Genomic DNA, 20259 nt, shown 5'->3' with positions numbered 1-20259 from the left:
ATTTCTTGTTTTCTTTAGGATAAAATGGAGGACTTACCATTCTTCTGAAATTTTTTCCTCTTTTTCAGATTGCAGCAAACTCCTTTTACTTGTGTATGATTCAGGTGTCCTAGATAAAGTTCTATTTTCAGATCTGTTAACAGAATTGCATTTTTTTAAAAAAAAAACTGGAATTAACACCCGTATGTCAGCTTTTTTAAAAACTACAAGCTGTTTATGTTGTCTCAAACTTGAAAATGATATCCTATGTAAGACACAGAGGAGCTTTATCTTGAAAAGTAATAAAAGCCTGCCATTAATTTAAAATGTTTACGTTTCAATTACCCGGAGCATACTTCAGTTCTTCTGCTGAGAAGACTGTGGCACGGGGATTTTCATTCTGCTTCCCCTTTCTACCTGCCAAGTCGTGAAGATCGGTTTGTACAACTATTTCATCATTTCACCAAAATGTAAGCCTTGTCACTGCTTTCATGGGTCTCTTCCACATAATTTGAACCCTGGAATTTTCATATTTACCACCGCACATGTTTCATCTTCTAAGCCAGGAAATCCACATTTATTTCTATAAGGATTCTTCTTTTGTAAGGGATATGGACTTTTGTCCTTGCCCTTCATCAGTTCATCCCCGCTTAAAAGAGCAGCTTAGCTTACCTGGCACTCAACTGCGTGTGTTCTGATGAAAACAAATTTTCCTTCTCATTGCACAGCCAAGCCTGAGCTGGATGCATGGGTACAGCAAGGGAGGTTTCAGCATGTTGCAAAGTCCGAGCATTCTTATTTTAAAAACGTAAACAAATGTAAAATGAATTGAACACTTCCAGCTTTGTTATTGCTACCTAACACGCATAAACCTGAGCAATCGCAAAAGAGACATTCATTACAAAATTAAAATGATAATAAGATGAAAGTTTTGGAACATGTTTGAATATTCATTCCTTGGTTGCAAGGTGAAGACTATGCTTTTTGGTATAGCTCATGTGTACAAAATGATTAATTGCAAAGCTTAAAACATCTCAGAAAACAAAAACTTCAAAGATGATCAAATAAATAACAGATATTGCTGTCCCTTGACCTCTGGCTGATGATCCTCAGCTGTTGTCTCTCAGCGTGTCTTTCTGCATTTTCAAAGAGCTGTTAACTAGTGATTTTAGTCTACTGCCAAATATGCAGCTGAGGTACATCATTTTTTTTTCCCCTGCTGGCTACTGTTAAGGAAAGCGTTGAAAGAAATCCAAAGTAAAGAAAAAAAATAAAGAGCAAATGAAAGAAAAGCTACATGAAAAATTACATCTGGGGATGAGGAGGAAGTAAAAGGCTTCTAAAAGTAATTATGTTTTTCAGGTCAATAAATTGCAATATTAATCACCCCGGCAGAGCAGAACCTTCAGAGCCAGCAAAGATGGAGCAGTCCGAAGTGTCCCTGGCAGCTTACCTTTGGCCAGGGCAGCTGATTGGAGAGAGGCAGTGTTTGTGAAGGGAAGCCGCTGGTGGAATCTGAAACTGCCCAGTCTTTCTCCAAGGCATCCTGCATGAGTAACGGCATTAGAGTGGACAAGGCGTCACTTGCAAAGCTCTACCAAGTTTCTTTGAAACTGTACGGTAACCAGAAATAGTCCTAGAGTCTACAAGGGCTAGCATTTATAGGAAAGCTTTACTTGCTCTTGCAAGAGGCTGCGCCTCTGGTCAAGGCCCACATTATAAAACAATGATGGGATTTTCATCCACACACTTTGGTTAAGGAAAGAGCTGATATTTGATTGCTGCAGTAGTTAGGTAAACATTTTTCTGCATATTTATTCATTACTGACTTCCAGCTAAGTCTAGAGGTAGCCAAGAAGCATCAGTACTTTAGCTCACTATTGTGCAAATTATGTTTTCTATTAAACATTGATACTTAAACTACAATATTTTAACACATCAGAATCAATGTTCTTTAAATACTACATATAAGCTAAGGTTTGCCTTAATATTTATTTTCCAAATTTCAGAATATTTTGGGTGGCCATAAAGGACAAATTCGTTAGAATGGATAAAAATGTATGGTATATCATTGCTAAGATACATAGCTCTTCAAATGGGAAAACAGTTAGCTTATACATCAAATGTGAAATTTCTCCATTTGAACTCCTTCTCTTTATCCTTAATCATATTTTTTCATTTGTACAATTCCCAAGTTAATCTTTATTCAGTGAAGTTATATTAATTATATAAGTGCTGTACATTTAAGATATAATTATCTAAATTTTATTTAATTGGGTTATCTTATCTGATATAACTCAGAATAAACTTCTGTGATTCTTTATGAACAAGGATAACCAGAACACAAATTTCTATCTCACAGTTAGACTGATTTTAAGAGTTGCAATTGGGCAGTGAGGAATAAGTTTCAGAAATCTGTTGAATTTTTTGGTAATTGTAGCAACTAACAATGTACTAAATAAACATCTCTGAGAGAATTTTAACTATTCTCATCACAAAACAATAAACATACCGGTTACTGCATTTGATCATAAAATTAAGATTTTGAGTCTACCAGAAAGAGATATTTTAAAGCATTATGTTGTAAATAACAAACATACAAATCATACTTTTCAAATAAATTATTCAAATGTGAATCTTCTCAAATAAAGCATTATTGGAGGGAGAGAGAGAGAGAGGACATGAAAGGGAGCTCTCACTGAAACCTTTGGTGTTCTCCTTTCCTGTATCTTAGGTTGTTAAGAAAACGGCAGTCCAGAAACAATGGTGTACTTTGGAGCCTCAACAATAAAAGGAAACAAGGGGATATTAGTCAGACTTGGAAATGAAAGGGTTGATATGAAGGACGATTGCTTTGATATTTCTGGGAAAATTAAGAAAATAAGATCCTGCAAATGTTTGCTGCATGTTGACGCTGCTAATACTAATTACTTGTTAAGTTGTGTCAGAAATTCACTAAACCCCCGCTGACTTCTACATTCAGAACAGTTTGTCCAATTCATGTCAGATGATAAAACCAAAATTGATGACTATCCTTTGAAAAATGAATTGCAGCTCAACATAAACTCCTGACAAGATTTAGGATCAAATTTTAAAATTAATTTCTGCGTGGCAATGGAGATTAATTCAAGGAATGATCACATTTGCTGCACACCAGCTGCTATGAAATCAGTGATCTTATTGTAAGGACAACGAGAAGATGATAACTAGTCAAAGACAATGAGCCATCTGACTAGTGTTTTTCTTGCACAGAGAAGGGAGTGTATCCTAACACAGTTACATTTTCTCTGTCTCTGACACATCTGGCAAACAGAACATCCTTAAGGATGCTCACAGTGAGAGCTATTCCCTGAGGAAACTGAGTCACTGACTGAGCCTGTTTTCCAGATGCTGAAGTTATCAGTGTATGCTGGACTTGTGACATTTGGAAAGTTACCCATTCATCTTAGATGGGCCCCCGTCTAATGGGCCATTGGTCTGCTTGCTTCTAATTAGGGGCTGCATCATAATTTCAATTCCATCTCAGCACTGCTGTTTTTCACCACCCCAACCAGCTGATATTGGCTATGCCAATTTGGTCACGGCATGTCGTCTGCAAGATTCTTCAGGTTCTAGAACACTTAAGTCTGACAGGTGCACACTTTGAATCATACATGTCACATTTCAATCCTAAACACTTAGTGTTCAGTCAAGATTGTTCCAAGAAGGACAAGTATTTCTTCTTCTTATAAACAGAGATGGAGAGCAAGGAAAGAGATATCTCAGTGAGGGAGCAGTTATAGGGCTAACAGGAAACCTGGCACTAGAGTAATTCCCAGGAATCCACAAGGATGACCCCAGCTAAGACCCTAAGCAATAGTGGAGATGGTGCCCGAACTGAACTTGCCCTGTAGTCAGATTGATGAATACGCTAAATATCATCATACAACCTTCATCCAGCAACTAATAGAAACAGAGGCAGACGTCTACAGTGGAGCACTGGGCTGAGCTCCCAATGTCCAGTGGAAGAGTTGGAGGAGTGAGAATATGTGTAAAGAGGTTAAGACCATGATGGAGATACCCACTGCAAGAGCTAACCTGAGCTAATGGGCAATCACCAACACTGTCCTAACAGGAAGGAACCAACTTAGAACCAAATGAGGCCCTCTGAATGTGGGTGACAGTTTTTGCTGGGGCAGAGTTTGGGACCACTGGCAGTGGGACCAGGATTTATCCCTACTGCTTGTACTGGCTTTTTGGAACCCATTCTCTTTGCTCAGCCTAGATATAGTAGGGAGGGCCTTGGTCCTTCCTCAAAGCAACGTGCTAGACTTTGTTGACTCCCATGGGAAGCCTTACCCTCCCTGAAGAGTAGATGGGTTGCAGAGTGGAGGGGAAGGTGGAGAAAAGGGGGGGGGAGGGGAGAGAGTGGGAACCGGGATTGGTATGTAAAATGAGAAGATAGTCTTTTTGAATTACCACAGGTAATCTTGCCTAGTTACAGAAGATGGTTAGTTCAGGCTCTGTTTCCTTTAGTACTAGGAGTCATTGCTAAGATTACCCTCAGAGGTTCCAGAAAGTTCCCAGTGCAATAGATTTCCAACCCCTCCCCCAATGTGCCCCAACTTCAATCATCTCTTGGCAAACTCTCTCCCTCTCCCTCCCTCTCCCACCTGATCCATCCTATTCATCTTTCTCACTCACTTCCAATACAGTAACAAAATTTATTGCCCCTTCCCAAGGAAATCTATGAGTCCCTCCACGAGCCTCCCTTGTGACTTAGTCTCTCTTGGTCTGGACTGTAGCATAATTGTCTTTTACTTAACAGCTAACATCCAAGCTAATATACATTTATAAGTGAGTACATATCATGTTTGTCTTTCTGGATCTGGGAAATGGATAGAATTAGAAAAAAATAACCCTCTGTTTTGTTGGTTAGCTTGGTGATTTTGTGAGACTCCTAACAGTGGGAGCGGTGGTATCTCTGACTCTTTTGCCTGCACTTGGGGCTCTTTTCTTCCCCCTGGTTTCCCTCACTCAGCCTTGAGATGAAGGTTTGTGCCTAGTCTTATTGTAACTTGCTATGCCTTATTCAGATGCTATCCCAGGGAGGCCTGCTTTTTTTCTGAAGGGAAACACAGGCACCGTGGATCCTGGGAGGGGGATGAAGGGAGGGCTTAGAGGCATGGGAGGCTGCATTTGGGATGTTTTGTATGAAAGAAAATAAAACAAAACAAAATAAGCCCAGGCTGTCATCACTGACATCCTCAAGGTATAACAAATCCCGGTGAGCACCCAGATATTTAAATTAATTCCAATGAAGGTTTATGAATATTCTCTTAGACTTTGTACATGGAATTTGCAAATGAAAAACCAAGTATAAATAAAGAATAAATTTTAAAAAAAGTAAATTGGTAGCTACTGAAGTGGGATATATGAATTTGAGTAGTTTAATTGAGTATAACAATTTACTTTCTTTGAAAGCAACACCTTAGATCCTGGGAGGTATAAAGGGAGAAGGAGTAATTGGTTTCTCAAACTACCTTAAACTTTTCTTCCTAAACAAAATGTTCCCAGGGGAATCTACTAAACTGGTGAAAAGCACCTGATATTTAACTTTCTGTTGGATCTTCCAGCTCAACCAGGATTCTCCAATTCCAACTTAATAGTGATTTCCCTTAAACCCATTAAGAAACGTACTCACTCATTAGTGGATTCTAGCCATAAACAAAGGACATTGAGCCTATAGTTCATGATCCTAGAGAAGCTAAGTAATAAAGTGAACCCAAAGAAAAACATATATAGATCCTCCTGGAAACTGGAAGCAGACAAAATCGCCAGGCAAAAGTTGGGAGCATGGGGGCGGGAGAGGGGTTAGAGGGAAGGGAAGATGGGGAGAGAGAGGGGACAAGGGGAGGGTTGGGGACAGCTTGGGGGAGTGGGATGGTTGAGATGGAGGAAGGATGGATATGGGAGCAGGGAAGGAGATATTTTAATTAAGGGAGCCATTTTGGAGTTGGCAAGAGGCTTGGCTCTGGAGGGGTTCCCAGGAGTCTATGGGAATTACCCCAGCTAGGACCCTGAGCAGTGAAGGGAAGGATGCCTGAACCGGCCTTGCTCCCATGTAGTCGGACTGAAGAGTATCTTGAATATCACCATAGAACCTTCTTCTGGCAATGGATGGAGACAGAGACAGAGACCCACATTGGAGCATGGGATTGAGCTCCCAAGGTCCAGCTGGACTGGGAATGAACGAGCATGGGATCAAACTGGAACCTCTGAATGTGGTTGACAATTGGGGCAGACTGAGGGGCCAATGATAATGGCACTGGGATTTGTCTCTACTGCATGTACTGGCTTTTTGGAATCCTATTCTCTTTGGATGCATACCTTCCTAAGTCTGCATGTAGGGGGAAGGGCCTGGGAATTCCCACAGGGCAGGGTACCTTGCCCTCTCTTAGGACTAGAGGGGGCTGGAGGGTAGGGTATGTGGGGGGGAGAGGGAGGGAAGTAAGAGGAGGGGAAGAAGTGGGAATTCTGATTGGTACTATTTATAAAGTAATAAAAATATGTAAAGAATAAAATAAAATAAGAAATCTGTCAAGACAGAAACTAAAATGCAGAAATCATCCTTTGAGTCAGGTCACCTATCGCATTACCCTCCTCTGCATGATATTTTTCCACTATCGTTCACATCTCTTTTACAGAGTGGACAAATGCTTTGTTTTAGGGAAGGTGTTACTGTCCCAGCACACTGTGTCCTGAAGAAGCGCTAGTCCCCCAACTACTCACTGGATTAGACTATTCTGAACAACAACAACAACAAAATTAACTTATATATCCTTAGTGTGGGGTAAGGAGTCTACCATAGCTCCACCTGGATCAAATTCAAAGCCTATTGGAAGGTCAATATAGAAATGGAAGGACAAAAACCTAGGCTAATGACAATAACCTCAATTAAATATACTACAAGATGAATTGCTTGAATTCTTCCCCAACCCCATCAGTCACAATACTCATAATGGCCATTAGAGTGCACTGTGAGAAAAAAAAATCTGCCTTTAAGGGCTAAGGAATAGGCACTCTTGGTGGGCAATTGTTCTTTCCTGGTATTCTATGGTAGCTTTTTATTATAAGCTATCATCGTAGAGATGTTCATAAGGTAACACACTAGAGAACAAGTGGTGCTGTTTCTCTGAGGTAGAAAGCAATCTGTTTGCTGTACAACATAATAAAGTAATAATATCATCATCTGACCTAGTTTCTCTAGGTCAGGATTTGTAGAGGGTGCTCTCCAGATACGCCATGTTGAAGTTCTATGTGCAGAAACTGTTAAACACACAAAGTTCTGACTGCTTGCAGTGAAGTTTGCTTTCATCTGGAAATCTCAATTCTTCTAAAAGCATCCAATAATGTGCTTGCATAACTTATTATATTGTACATAGGGTAAAACGTCATACGCTGTAAAGTTCATGGTACTTAATAAATTTAGTAGACTATATCTAATCAAACAAAAAAAAATCTACTGGCTATTATTGTCTTTAGTTAACCACTGCCTATACAGCATGACATTTAAGGGACAAAATCATATTATACTGATGTAGATTCCTGATCCCAGGCAATACGTCAAGCTAGTTTCATATTTATTTCCTTTGGATAATTGCAATAAGGATATTCAACCGCATTACTAAAATGCCTTCAAATTCTGCACATCTTTTTATGTATCTGTCCTGGCACCAGGCAGGTTGTCTATCATGTTATCAGGAACTGCTGCTTACAAGAGAGAAAGTTTGAATAATAAAAATAATAATAAATTATATTATATACTATGATATGTAATATATCATTATTATATTATATATATAATTATGCTGTGCAAGCATGAAGGTTGATTTTTGATTTCCAGCATTCATAAGTGCTAGACATATATCTGTAATGCTGGGAACAGGAGGGGATGGGGGAGAAAGTATTCAGAGTCAGCTACATACCTATATAGTATAGTCAAGAACCAAAATTTATAAAAAACAACCAAACTGTAAATTTTAAACTGAATAGTAGCATCACTTAAATAAAGAATTCATTAAATGAGCTAAATGATTATATATAGAGGACAAAATGACTAGGTGCCATCCTCTTGACACTGTATACACCATACAAACTAGGAGGACAGTTTAAGAAAAAGGTAGAAAGTAGCAGTAATACCTATCTTATGATGTTACTAACCACCCTAGAAAGGGTCTCAAAATATACAAAATGGCTAGAATGTATTCAAGGACAGTGGAGACCTACTACATCTGTAGCAACCAGCTGAAGAGACAGCTTTGAAACTCTCTAGAACAAAATCTTAGGAACAGTATTTGCCTGTCGCTGGCACTTACCTCATCATATTCAAAATCCTCCAAATCTATTTCTTCATATTCTTCTCCAGATTCTTCATTCCTGATAGCCTCCAGGGCTGTCACCAGTTTCTTTCGTAAAATAAAGCCTTTCCAAACTGCCTGCACAAAAATGTGAAGTATGTTATGCAGGGTTACAGATCAAACCCTAAACCAGCTTCTCTGTGTTATCCCATTAGGAAGATAAAACATCTTAGAACTTAGTCTAATGGCTCAATAATCTGTTTCTTGAACTTTATGTGACATGTAAAATTGCAAGATAAATTAAATGACCGCATGTGTCTGCATCTCTAGAGACTTGCTTTGTGGTAAGTGGAGAAATATCTTTACACTCCCCTCTACTGCATTTGTGGGTCAGCCAATCAATTATCTGACAATTCCTCCAGGACCCATTCTGAATGAAGAAGAAAGACATTTTTTAAAGGTCAATTTTGCTCATTTTCAAATCATTAGGTTTAAAATAAGACAGAGCTCATTAAAAAACAGTGTATTTAAATGACCATATTAAGGAGGTAGTATCATGGCCCAAAATAAATTAATTTCGGGAAAAAAATGAAGTCAACACATAATAATGCAGCTGACAACAGTCAGGTCCCTTAATTCGGGAGTAGAGAAGTTTCCCAACCTATGTCCTCAAGCACAGTTAACGCTTTAGATAATAAATGATGCTCATATTTTCCAACAATGAGCTTTAGGATGCATGAGGTATAAAAATCAATTGAGAGGTACATGAACATATTGAAATACATATGTATGCATGATTACTTACATATAAGAATAAAATACTAAATTATGATATTAATTTTAAATGGTTGTCTATGAATGCTAAATGACAGTAAAAAGAAACTTCAATTTTCCATCATTTAGGAGGTAGAGACAATACATCTAGGTGAGACTTGAGGTGAGTCCAGTTTAACAGTCAGGTCCAGGTCTTGTCTCAAAAATTAATAATACAAATCTTCAGTTCTCTGATCAATCAGCCTTTGTTTGAATATGAATTTGAAACTGTGTGTATGCTCACACTAATTGTAAAAAACAAAGTAAATTAATAAGAAACAACTAGAACATAATAATGTTATTCAAGCTCTGTATATATTCTATAAGTTATTTAAGGTGATTTTGAAAAAAATGATTTATTTTGTTTTTAAGAATGAACTAAAGTACAGACTTAATGAAACGCTTCATTGAATAAATAATAATATGCTAATCAATCAAGTTAAAATTCATTTTGAAATCTGGTCTTGATGTTACTAAAGTAAACATTTTACATATTTCATTCCCTTCCTTCATTCCTTTATTAATTTCCTAATTATCATACAAAGTAGTATTATAACTTATGATTTCTTTCATACATATTTTCTTTTGATTGATTCTTCTTTCCCTTCTCTTCCCGTCCATTTCTATAGGCCATGGGACCATTGAAGCCTTCTATTATCAGAATTCCTCTCTTTCAATTTCACTTCTTGACTTCTCAGGTTGTAACTGAAGCAGGTATGTTTAGAACTTTAAAATTGTGTTATAATTTTTAAATATATTTATGTAATAGCTATCAATTAGGTAAAACTATTAGCTTTCACTACTCAAATTTTAGATGATTTGACACATACTACATTGAGACAGTAGTGCTTGGAAACAGTAAGTAAAAATCTCCCAACTTAAAAAGGCGCAAGGCCAGATGGGTTCAGTGCAGTATTCTATGAGTATTCTTCAGAGAAGAAATATCAATTCTCCTCAAACTGTTCCATAATAGAAAAGAGAGGAAACGTTTCAAATTCTTCTTATGAATAATATTTTTATCACTTCAGTATCGAAACCAAATAAATACACAACAACAGCACAAAGAGATTGATGGGCCAATATCCCTTATTAGCATAAATTTAAAAATCGTCAATAAAATACTTGCAAACTACAGTAAAGAACACATACATGAGCCACAGTCAAGGTATTGTCATTTCAGACATGCATGAATTGTTTGATGTCTCTAAATCATGTATACTCAAGTTCAGAAACCACATGGTCATTTTAGGCTACTGACTTTCAGGTTAATTTTGTATATTGCTACTTTATAGGATATTGTTATTAGCTATAGTAACAATATTAAAAGAGCACACGAACTTAAGAGACAAATGTGCTGAGGGGAACATGGGATGTTGAAATGGGAAGTAGATTTGTTCAAAATTTATTATATTTATTATATATTTATTATTTATTAATTCTCCTTAAGATGAAAATAAAATAGATAATAATAAATGGGAAGGTATAAAACATCAGTAGCTTCTCTATATATCAACTATAAACCTTCAGCAAAAGTAATAAGAAAACAAAACAATTCATAATAGCCTCATAAAATATCTTGAAATCAAATCAAATCAAGAAAGTAAAGGATTTCTACAAAGAAGAGAAGTTTGAAATATCATTGTGTGGTTTAGCTTGAACCACAATCATGGTCATAATATTTCAGATTTTAGGACGATTATCTCCAGCCCTGACAGTCAGCAGAACCATAGCAACCTCCCAGTTAACCTTGGCCTGCAAATCTATGCAAGTGTCAAATAAATTCAAGTAACTTTAAATCACTGGAACGTTTTCCAATAAAGAATAACTGAGTGAAAGAGGAGTAAAATATTTTTATGACTACTCCACTACCAAAGGATGGAAATTAACCTGAATATGGAGAGCGGCCTTTTCCCTTTGGTCTTGAATATTCATAATATTTTTTCTTCTTTCTTTATTTGAACTAGTCTGGTTATTGATGGGGGGGTTTTGCAGAACTTCTGTTGTGGTCGAATGCATTTTTGCAGAAAAATTAATCTGTCTGCGTGAAATGTAACTGCGCCATTGGGTTTGAATTAACACAGCTGCCTTACTAAAAAAAGAAGAAAAAGAAAAGAGAAAACCACTTTAGTATGTATGAAAATATAGATGGTAATAAAAGGTCTTCATAAGCTGCTGTATACTATATGTTCTATATATGACAGTAAAACTCTTCATGGACTCTCAACAATATGGTTCTATCCTATACAGGACCAGCACAGCGACAACAGCACTTGGTATGCTATTGTGAATGAGGATAATCTTAAAAGCCCCACCACTAGATGAAGAGTTAAAGACAATAGATGACGGATGATAGAGGGAAAATCAGTGGTATTCAGAACTGAGTCCCTGATAGGTTATCCAATCCCATATGGTTATCCTTAAATATATGTGAACAACATTAATTGAATAAAGCAAGTTGTATTTATAAATGCATATATGAACATATATGTGTGTTGTGTGTGTAACAAAAAATGAAGGAGTTATAGATTTGACAATGAGTAAAGGAGACACAGGAGAAGTTGGAGAGGGAGGGGTACAAATTATGTAAATATAGCACTCTTATAAGAAATTCTCAAAAAATAAAAGATGTCATTGTTATCTGTACATGAATATAAAGAATATAAAATGTCACTTAAAATGAAAACAAAACCTCTGCATTATAAATTATTATCACAAATGTAAAATCATATAGATACTGATTCTGGAAGAGAACATGAACTAAGAGTTCAGACAGGGATTTATTTACTTTCAGAAAGTTTTTTGAATTTTGTTTTGTTTTAATTCCCTAAAGATGAAAGATATTACAGAGATTCTTCTAGATAATGAGAGTATTGTTAAAGAGAGGGAAAGGGTACAAAAGAGGGGTTCCAAAAGTATGGAACAATAAAGACTTGGAGGTGCTTATCACTCTGGGTTGCTTCAGAGAGGAAGAGGGAAAGTCATTCTTAACATGATTCATGGGAAGAGGAAGGACGCTGGGCAATTTTTAGTAGTTTTTCTTTACTTCTTGACCACTTGAAAATATTCACTTATACACCCATGAGGAAATTCTAACATGGCATGGAGTCAATAGCAATTTGTCAATAACAAGCGGCTCTCTGAGTTGCAATTTGTTTCCTTTCTCATGCAGATTATTGAAGAACTATAAAGGTATGAGGGGTAATCAAAGTGCTAACTATTCTACCTTAATTTCTTGTAGAATTTCTGGGTTTGACTTAAAGGGTATTTGGAGAACAAATTCCATTCCTCAAAATTCCCTTGAGCAAGATTTTGATAAGTTTGTTTGTTTTGGTGGATTGAAAAGCTTGAACAAAGTCATCTCAGGGGCCAAGGATCTATCCCAACCTATCAGCCATATTTCCTAAAAATACCCAAAGGCAACACCAACTGGAAAGCCAGTATTTAAGTGCCTGAAACAGGGTTATTTCATTGAAACCACCATATCCCATTTCCCTAACCCTATAGACCATATTATAATGAAAATGTATTTTAGTCTGATGTCAAAGTCCTCATAATCTTTCAATCTCAATACTATTAAAAATCCAAAGTCTCTTCTAAGACACACATGCAAACAGTAACTGTAACATCGACAAACAAACAAACAAACAAAAAGGCCTTACCTTGTTTCACTGTGTTCACTACTTTGATGATTACTCATTGGAGAATTTGCCATCTTCATCTCTATGAACGGGGCTCTTGCAGGGGATGGACTATGCATCCTGCTGCGTTCATTCATTTCTGTCATATTTTGCTCCTGACCTCTTCCCACTGGTTCCTCACAGTTTGCTGGTGAAGGTCTGGAGCCAGCATCCATCAGGTTTTCAGCATTATCTGGGAAATCTGCCTTATATTTGTCAGTCAGAGAATGAAAGACCTTGATTTGCAGTGTGCTGTTGGTGTTTGAAAGGACTGGATGGTTTTTTTCGGTTTCTGATTCAGGACTCTTGATGATATTTACATCCTCATGTTCATGTGCATGTCTGCATTCATTACTGAGTTTCATTAAGTTCTTATAGTAGTGACAGAGTTTGTCTACAGCATGCAAAGTGAGAACATCCCTGAACACATAGAAGAGAAGAACAAATTTATGGCTATTAGATAATAGTAAAGGAATAAAATGCCCGAGAAAAATTGCCTCTAATCAAACTAGTGTCACTGGGATTATCATAACACTTTTAATCATGTGTTTACATTAAATTATTTATTTAAAATAAAGCAGGAAGAAAATCAGAATCTTACCCTTTCTGTGTGATATACTTTTTAGTTAGTAAGTCGAACTCTTCAAGTTGGTTCTGACAAAGTGCCAAGAAACCTCCTAGGTCTTGATGATAGTGTTCCTCAATATGGACATCAGACTGAGAGTTTAACATGTCACCATTAAGGATTCTCAGAGCTGGTAATATTTTAAGTATAGAATGCCTATTAGAAACAAGGAAGAAGTTAATAATCTTAATAAAGACTTATGTTTTAAAATAACCACAAAATATCACATAACAAGAATTATTTTTTTTGTTTTTGTTTTTCGAGACAAGGTTTCTCTGTAGCTTTGGTGCCCGTCCTGGAACTAGCTCTTGTAGACCAGGCTGGGCTCGAACTCCCAGAGATCCGCCTGCCTCTGCCTCCCAAGTGCTGAGATTAAAGGTGTGCACCACCACTGCCCAGCAAGAATTTTTAGGTATACACATTCTAAACTTATTTTTATCGCACTTAAAATTGTTAATAAATTATATTTACCACAAGTGCTTAAGTAAATGATATATTCTAGTTCTTCTTGCATTACTTTAAAGATGCTATATTTATTTGTCTTAAACTAAAGGATGCAGTGTTTCAATGCCAACGATCATAGCACTAATTACAATTCACAACTATTAAAATAAAATATTAAAATCATAAATATTTGATTAGGTTATCAACAAATCGAAGAAAGCTTTCTCTCTTAAATAAAGCTGTGACTGAATATTCCTTATGCATTTATCTATCAACCAAAAGAGAAAGCCATGGTAGAGTGAGAACTAGGAAAATAATGTTTTAGCTTATGCATGACCCGCATGCATTCCTATTTCATCCCCTTAGATATATTTGTTTTCTTTTCTATATCTTAGACTATATCAACAAGGTACAGTTTTTAAAATCTATACATATATGGTATAGGAGTTCTTTCTGTTTGTGTGTTGTTTTCATCAGTTAATGAATGAAGAAACTGTCTTGGCCTAGTTGATAGGGTGGAACTTAGGTAGGCGGAGAAAAACAGAACTGAATGCTGGGAGGAAGAAGGGCAGAGTGAGAGAAGCTATGGATTCACTTCCTGAGATGGATGCTGGTTAGAATCTCTGGTAAGCCACTGCCATGTGGCGATACACAGATTAATGGAGATGGGTTAAACTAATATGTAAGAATTAGCCAATAAGAAATTAGAGCTAATGGGCAATCAGTGTTTTAATTAATACAGTTTCTATGTGGGTGTTTCAGGTGTAAGCTAGCTGGGCAGCCAGGATGAACAAGGGGCCCTCTCCCTACAACACATATAGTCTTGTTTATAGTTTATACTGAAAGTATGGAAGTCAATGTGGAGCCCCACAGCTTATATTCCAAATGCCCATTCTAACTGTGTAGAAGTTTACTGGGTTGTAAAGACTTTTATTCTGGTTAATTATGGTGTGTGGTACCTTTATTTACTTGCATTTTTTATAAGAATGATTATAAAATTTGAATATTAAAACTGATAATAATCAAAACACAAGGGAGTTGTCAATTATCCACAATATATGCAAATAGTCGCAAATATTTTATTCATGACTAATGAAATGGCATATTGCTCATGCTTCACAGAAGTACTTAGTTGAGATTCCCATAAGCCATGACAATACCAAAGTAACATTTAATTGCAATTATAAATCTAAGGTATGTAAATAGAATGAAAGGCAACAAAAAAAGAAACCTGTATCTTCCTGTATAGAAGAGAAAATGCTCTAATTCTATGACTAGTACTATTGGTCTATAGACTGCTCTTAAACTGTAAGTTAGCAACTTTAAACCTCAAGAGCTGGGTGGCTATGTTCCTAGAAAACAACCAATGATTTGTTCTAATTGGTTTTAGAACCACGTCTATTCCTGTGTGATTTCTTACTCTTCAGAATGGACTAGAGCAGATGAAGGAATGAAGTGTGTCATGGCTTGCTATTGTTGTTTTGGGGAGCTATATATGTAAATGCATGCATATGATATATATCTTATACATATACACATTATATACGTGTATATACACACATATATATAATAAGAAAAAGTAACTCAATTTTTCTATTATACCTTATAACTTAGGACCTGATTTAAAAAGTTTATTCATTTTAGAATATAATAATTTTTATTGAACAAAATAATACAAGTATTGAACAGAGCTTTCACCAAAAAGAAATTATGCTAGATTCAATTTGATTAGACCAATTGAAAAACCTTAAAAGGCTTTTTTGAGCAGCCATCCCTCAGGTCTCATTTTGGCCAAATGAGGAAAAAAATAACGAAAGGAAATAATACTTGGACTAGTATTATAATAGCCATAAAATCTAACATATTGGTTCTTTGACTTAGACATTCTCCCCAAGGCAGGAATTGAGGTAACATCCCTATTTGCTATTCTGAAATGGCTCCATAAGAACTGACGTTGAATCATTGTATCATTAGTGTTTGGGTCGCATCGAAAACACAATGCCTGGTGATACCAAAACTTTAACTGGTAAATTGTGGGTTGGGTATCTGCACAAATCTTGTTCTTTTAAAAAATACACAAATATTGTATTTTTAAAAAACAAAAGTATGTACTGGGAAGAAACTTAACTACTATACAATGCTAAAGTTATAGGTATTTTAACTTTAAAAATAGAAGCCAAAACATAAAGTAAAATAAAAACATGCCAGATAAATAAGACCTGTGTAATCAGATCACACTGTGAATTGGAAAATCTCATAAAACCTCACTAATGTAAAGATTTAGACAACTAAAGGTTGCTGAAAGGAGAGTCAACCTTCTTTAGATTGTCTAATTCAAAAGTGATCATTCTAAACATATGTGGATGCACATATGAGGAATACTAAATGAACTCAGTCATTTTAAATATATAGATATATGTGGGGGTATATAAATATTTACATATACATATTTACAAGGATATATTTAAATATACATAAAAGGAAGAGTTCATGAAGTTGAGGAGTGATGGGGAATGGGAGAATTTGGAGGGAGGAGAGTATGGGTCAGTAGTTCTGAAATATAGCACTTATATAGGAAATTCTTAAAAATGAACATTTTTAAAATAAATAACTATTCTTTTCCAATGACTGGTAGAAAGGAAATAGATCGGGATGGAACAGGAGTTGGGAAGGAAGTGAGAGGAGCAGAGGGAGGGGAAACTGTAATCAAGATATACTTTATATAAGAAAAGAATCTATTTTCAATAAAGGGGAAAAACAATACATATGCAATAAAAAGGTTCATGATAAAACCCTTTTTAAAAGGTACCTAGTACATGTAAGGTATTGAAAGAAGACTATAAGCATATAAACTAATTAGATGTATAGCTCTATTATTTAATGACATTAACGAAGAATTTAGTTTTGCTAATGAAAAAATATGATCAAATAAATGTGAGAAAATTAGTTTTACCTACTCTACATTCACAAATTACTAAAGCTTAGAATTCTTATCAAGACATTAAGATAGGGCGGATCCCCTCTGGAAAAGGTACAGGACTCTTTTAGGAAGAGGGTGTTGAAGAACTGGAAGAGCAAGAATTGGTGGGTTTTTACCAGGATGGTATTTGCTGGACACAGCAAGTGAGCTACACATAGGAACTCACAAGGATCATGACAGTGTGCACAAAGCATGCATAAGCCCAAACCAGATAGTACCCCTAAATGGTGGGTGGAGGGTAGGGCAGAAAATCCCACCCCAGCCAAGGAGCTATAAGCACCTGATAGTTATTGCGAGACAGTATTTTCTAATGGTGTGGCCCATGGTAAGTCAGTCATACAATGGAGCAGGCCCTGTCCTCAAGAGGAGGCATGCAGCACACAAACACATACACACACTGAGAAGGAGGACGAATAGAGAAGAAGAATGGGAAGGAGGGGGAGGACAGAGAGGAGAGAAGGAGCAGGAGGTAGAGTAGTAAGATAGGTGGGTAGGAAGATGTGGTTGCATTCTGGGAGGCAAAAGGGGCAAATATAATACCGATAAATTGTATAAAATTATCAAAGAATATGTATTTTAATATTTATTTATTTATTATGTATACAATATTCTGTCTGTGTGTATGCCTGCTGGCCAGAAGAGGGCATAGACCCCATTACAGATGGTTGTGAGCCACCATGTGGTTGCTGGGAATTGAACTCAGGACCTTTGGTAGAGCAGGCAATGCTCTTAACCTCTGAGCCATCTCTCCAGCCCAAAGAATATGTTTTTTACAAAGAAAAATCAAGTACTTTTAAGAACAACACTAAATGTCAGATGTATTTCAAAATATTGCAGTCGTCACTATTTGGCAGCTGTTCATGTGGAAAGTACTAGGTAAGAAAAGGGCAAAACAGTATTTCTATCATCAAGACTTTCCATCTGGCTAATGACATGAATGACATGAAGAGCATTATGTAAAGTATTTTTGTTGAGGAGTATATTTTCTATTAAGACTGGGCTTGAATTTCTATGTTAGGTATAATTTGATTCTGTCTTTCTCACTTCTATACACAAAAGTTCCCAAGCAGTCCAAGGAGGGAGAACATGAGCAAACAAGTCGGGACCATGAGGGGTGCACCCACCCACTGAGACAGTGGAGCTGATTTATTGGGAGCTCACCAAGGCCAGCTGGACTGTGCCTGAAAAAGCATGGGATAAAACCAGACTCTCTGAACATGGCGAACAATGAGGGCTGATGAGAAGCCAAGGACAATGGCAAGGGGTTTTGATCCTACGTAATGTGCTGGCTTTGTGGGAGCCTAGCCAGTTTGGATGTTCACCTTCCTAGATATGGATGGAGGGGGGAGGACCTAGGACTTACCACAGGGCAGAAAACCCTGACTGCTCTTTGGACTGGAGAGGGAGGGGGAAAGGAGTGGGGGAGGGGGAGAAGGGTGGGAGGAGGGGGAGGGAAATGGGAGGCTGGGAGGAGGTGGAAACTTGTTTTTTTTTTTTTCTCCTTTTCTCAATAAAAAAAAAAAGTTCCCAAGCAGGTCACTTTAATCAGAATATTTTGATGAAATTCTTTACGATGTAAAAATTTGCATGGAAGTTTAGAATAGAAACAATATGTTAAAGTCTCTGGGACATATATTCAAGATTCATAATGGATTTACTTATTTGAAAAAGAGGTTTTTTTCCCTTAATTTTTGACGGGAGCAGTCCTCAGACCTGCAGAAGGCAACAGTGTGTGGATTGTCCCTAAGTTCAGCAGTCAGCCATATGAGCTTGTGGGGAATATATGAGAAAGCTGATTAATGTAGGGAATGAAGTAGAAGAACACTGTGAGATTTCAAGATTAGTTTTTCCAGCTGGGCTCCTCCTACTCGAGGGCCAAATCAATATTTCATTTAGTGAAAACTTCCTGGTGCATATTCTGCCACTTACCAAGCGCCATTAATCATCAGTCAATGAAACAAATTCTCAAAGGAGATTTCAAATGTTGCTTCTGGATTATGTTTTAAAAGAGGTTTTTTTTTTTTTCAGTACATCAGTTTTTTTGCATGTTATCACTGGCTTGACATGAAAGTAAGAAACCAATTGGGAAAATCTATAACTAATCCCTTTGTTGGTACCATGAGGTTATGTAAAGTTCACTGAAACAAACTGTATCCATGTTGCCTGAGTCCTTTCATTAACAAATCCATATTTTATAGACTTCTTGATTTTAAACCCTCTAGATAAATGAATCTCTTCTTTTAGATAATGGAATGTATATTAGAACAATTGATCTAACTGAAATTTGACAGGCTCAGTTTTTCAGTAAGAAATACATAAGTTTTACTTTATCAGTCCAACTTTCAGAAAGAAATAATTGAAATAGTAAGTTAGACACGGACTCACAAGATGTTGGTGGAAAATGTTTGTTCTCTAGCAAACCAAAATCCAAGTTAATTCAAAGATAACTGGACTTTTCATCAACTACTTGCGTCAAAATCATACTTTCAAATTTGCATTAACTCATCTATATGTGAGAAAATATTTTAGGATAATGATGTTTTATAATGAACAAAGATACATTAAGCTATTCAGGTAACTTTAATAACTTTTCAAGGAAAATTGGTATCATATTTTGCCCTAAGAAATGATAAATAGGATATTCATCGGTTAAAATTGTTTCCTTACCTCCAGTTTGCTTCCTGAAGGACTGGGTTTCCAGTAAGACAAAGCTCGCGGAGAGAGTAGCACGCATTGAACCAAGACATGACACTTGTAAGATCTAAAGAAAGGAAGGAAGGAAGGAAGGAAGGAAGGAAGGAAGGAAGGAAGGAAGGGAGAAGCGAAGGAAGGAAGGAAGGAAGGAAGGAAGGAAGGAAGGAAGGAAGAAGCGAAGGAAGGAAGGAAGGAAGGAAGGAAGGGAGAAGCGAAGGAAGGAAGGAAGGAAGGAAGGAAGGAAGGAAGGAAGGAAGGGAGAAGCGAAGGAAGGAAGGAAGGAAGGAAGGAAGGAAGGAAGGAAGGAAGGGAGAAGCGAAGGAAGGAAGGAAGGAAGGAAGGAAGGAAGGAAGGAAGGGAGAAGCGAAGGAAGGAAGGAAGGAAGGAAGGAAGGAAGGAAGGGAGAAGCGAAGGAAGGAAGGAAGGAAGGAAGGAAGGAAGGAAGGAAGGAAGGAAGGAAGGAAGGGAGAAGCGAAGGAAGGAAGGAAGGAAGGAAGGAAGGGAGAAGCGAAGGAAGGAAGGAAGGAAGGAAGGAAGGAAGGAAGGAAGGAAGGGAGAAGCGAAGGAAGGAAGGAAGGAAGGAAGGAAGGAAGGAAGGAAGGAAGGAAGGGAGAAGCGAAGGAAGGAAGGAAGGAAGGAAGGAAGGAAGGAAGGAAGGAAGGAAGGAAGGAAGGGAGAAGCGAAGGAAGGAAGGAAGGAAGGAAGGAA

The 20259-nt window shown here is 37.0% G+C and overlaps 1 protein-coding gene across 1 annotated transcript in view; it reads right to left on the bottom strand.

Annotated features, from left to right (window-relative positions):
* Lrriq1 (leucine rich repeats and IQ motif containing 1) overlaps positions 1–20259 on the bottom strand; it is a 123937-nt gene that overhangs the window by 64821 nt on the left and 38857 nt on the right. Inside the window, exons 13-20 of the mRNA XM_075954236.1 lie at positions 19525–19618; positions 13410–13589; positions 12791–13228; positions 11019–11220; positions 8337–8456; positions 1433–1525; positions 652–773; positions 38–133 (exon numbers count right to left, since the gene is read on the bottom strand). Of these exons, the coding sequence (XP_075810351.1) occupies positions 38–133; positions 652–773; positions 1433–1525; positions 8337–8456; positions 11019–11220; positions 12791–13228; positions 13410–13589; positions 19525–19618 (1345 nt within the window). The remainder of the gene's footprint in view (positions 1–37; positions 134–651; positions 774–1432; positions 1526–8336; positions 8457–11018; positions 11221–12790; positions 13229–13409; positions 13590–19524; positions 19619–20259) is intronic.

The sequence above is a fragment of the Microtus pennsylvanicus genome, chromosome 20 (assembly GCF_037038515.1).
Source record: "Microtus pennsylvanicus isolate mMicPen1 chromosome 20, mMicPen1.hap1, whole genome shotgun sequence".
Lineage (NCBI taxonomy): Eukaryota > Metazoa > Chordata > Mammalia > Rodentia > Cricetidae > Microtus > Microtus pennsylvanicus.
Note: the sequence above shows the minus strand (reverse complement) of the source record. Positions and strands in the feature narration are given on the sequence as shown.